Source organism: Lucilia cuprina, chromosome 2, assembly GCF_022045245.1.
Source record: "Lucilia cuprina isolate Lc7/37 chromosome 2, ASM2204524v1, whole genome shotgun sequence".
Taxonomy (NCBI): domain Eukaryota; kingdom Metazoa; phylum Arthropoda; class Insecta; order Diptera; family Calliphoridae; genus Lucilia; species Lucilia cuprina.
The window spans coordinates 7,591,539-7,593,392 of NC_060950.1; the positions used below are offsets into that span (position 1 = coordinate 7,591,539).

Below are 1,854 nucleotides of genomic sequence, written 5' to 3' on the forward strand. Positions count from 1 at the left end.
TGTTCTAGTTCTGTTCTAGTTCTGTTCTAGTTCTGTTTTAGTTCTGTTATTCGAAAAATGGGAAAGCTTAGCACGGTCAGCATTATTTTAGAATTCGTCCTGTGTTCTATAAGAAATAAAATTAGTTTTAACATATTTTCATTTTATTTAATAATTTTTATTTGAGCAAAATAAACTATTACAATTTTCTCTAAAAACTATTTTTTTACAAACTATTTACATGCTAAACAAAAATCAAAAATTTCAAGAAACAAAAAAGCTTCATCTTGAGTTTATAAATCGGTTCTTAATAAAACTAAATTAGTTTTGTACATGATAAAAAATAACATAAAAATACAATACAAAAAATTAAACAAGAAATATAAATTAAATGAATAAAAGAAGTAGGATTTTTCGATAAAAAAATTAAGGACGATGAAATGTAAAGTCGGTTAAAAGAAATTAGGTGGAATGAAATATAGGAATAAATTTAATGATAAATATGTAAAAAAGATAGATAGTTTTGAAAATTGCCTGAGGAAATGTGTGGAACAGAAAGATTTTATATTAAGGAAAATTTCAAGTTTTGGTAGACATTTGTCATCACAGTCAATATACATTTTACATTTACACGTCACATTGTGGATTTTTTAAACTCCAACATAACAAAATCAAAATTTTTAATAATAACGTGATTCCAGCAATGTGTTAAAGCTTTTCAGATTTCACAGTTTTTTTAATTATATCCAGTGAACTAACTGTGAATAGCCTTAATAAAAAAATGTATAGTCATGTCTAGGAAACATAATTATTAAATATTGATTTTTAATTTTTGTTTAAAAAATCACACTGTTCATTTTTAATTTCACGCAGTTGTCATGATACTTGGTAAGGTTTGCAATTGCTCTGATTGCTGTTCCTGCTGTGTGGGTTGCGGCTGAGTCTCTTGCTGTTGCTGTTCTGCCTGTATATGAGTAGTAGTTATAGTTCGTGCGGTTGTAGTGGCCGTTGGACCGGCCATAATTGGAGCATTAACACTAGCTAACGCTAGATTTGGTTGTAGTTGAGGTGGCAGCATAGCTGGTAGTGGAACTGTATGTTGATTATTTAATAATTCCTGACGTTGTTGGTGGTGTTGTTGTAGTTGCTGATGTTGTTGTTGCTGCATATTTGCTGCTAAATTAGCACTATGCTTTAATTTGAAATTCTCTACACGTCTTATATTCCGTACAAGACGATTATAGACAAGTGTTTTAACATCGATTGCCCATAGAAAATCTAAATGATTAAACTTTTCCATGGGCACCAAATACTTGTCGATAACTTGTGGCAACTCACGTGCTAAACGATCAACGCCCGTTGTCGACACCAGCATATCGTTCATTGAGTAGTAGAGGGCCACGGGTACTTTGACCTTGTTCAAATCATAATCGGGTGGTGTCATACGATTGTATTCGAGTTGATTACGCAAATATCCACGATCAAATTTACGGAAATGTCCAGATTTCATAAGTTGACCAAAATGTTCAAGTTGTTTTATCGATGCTCCGGAAGGTGTGTGACTTAGCATGACGGGCAACATGGTCTGTAAAAAATATTGTATTTGTATATTTAGTTAAGTTATAAAGAACATAATTTTTTTATAAAACTAGTTTACCATTTACCATTAGCTGGAATATATTAGTCAGTAGATTATTCTTTAGAAAACATACTAGTCAATAAAAAACAACTGAATGAATTAACCAGTAATTAACTAGAACTAAACTGGAACTGAACTAGAACTGAACTAGAACTGAACTAGAACTGAACTAGAACTGAACTAGAACTGGACTAGAATTGAACTAGAACTGAACTAGAACTGAACTAGAACTGAAC

General features: G+C 31.2%; 1 protein-coding gene across 1 annotated transcript; it reads right to left on the bottom strand.

The window, feature by feature from the left end:
• Window positions 1-844: 844 nt before the first annotated feature.
• Window positions 845-1,561, bottom strand: LOC124418993 (lipase 1-like). The gene has a single exon (XM_046947054.1). The coding sequence runs from the start codon at window positions 1,559-1,561 to the stop codon at window positions 845-847; it is 717 nt and encodes a 238-aa protein (XP_046803010.1).
• Between the last annotated feature and the right edge of the window lie 293 nt (window positions 1,562-1,854).

What these genes read in the sequence shown, in the direction of transcription:
- LOC124418993 (XM_046947054.1), bottom strand. Translation starts at nt 1,561, where the DNA reads ATGTTGCCCGTCATGCTAAGTCACACACCTTCCGGAGCATCGATAAAA.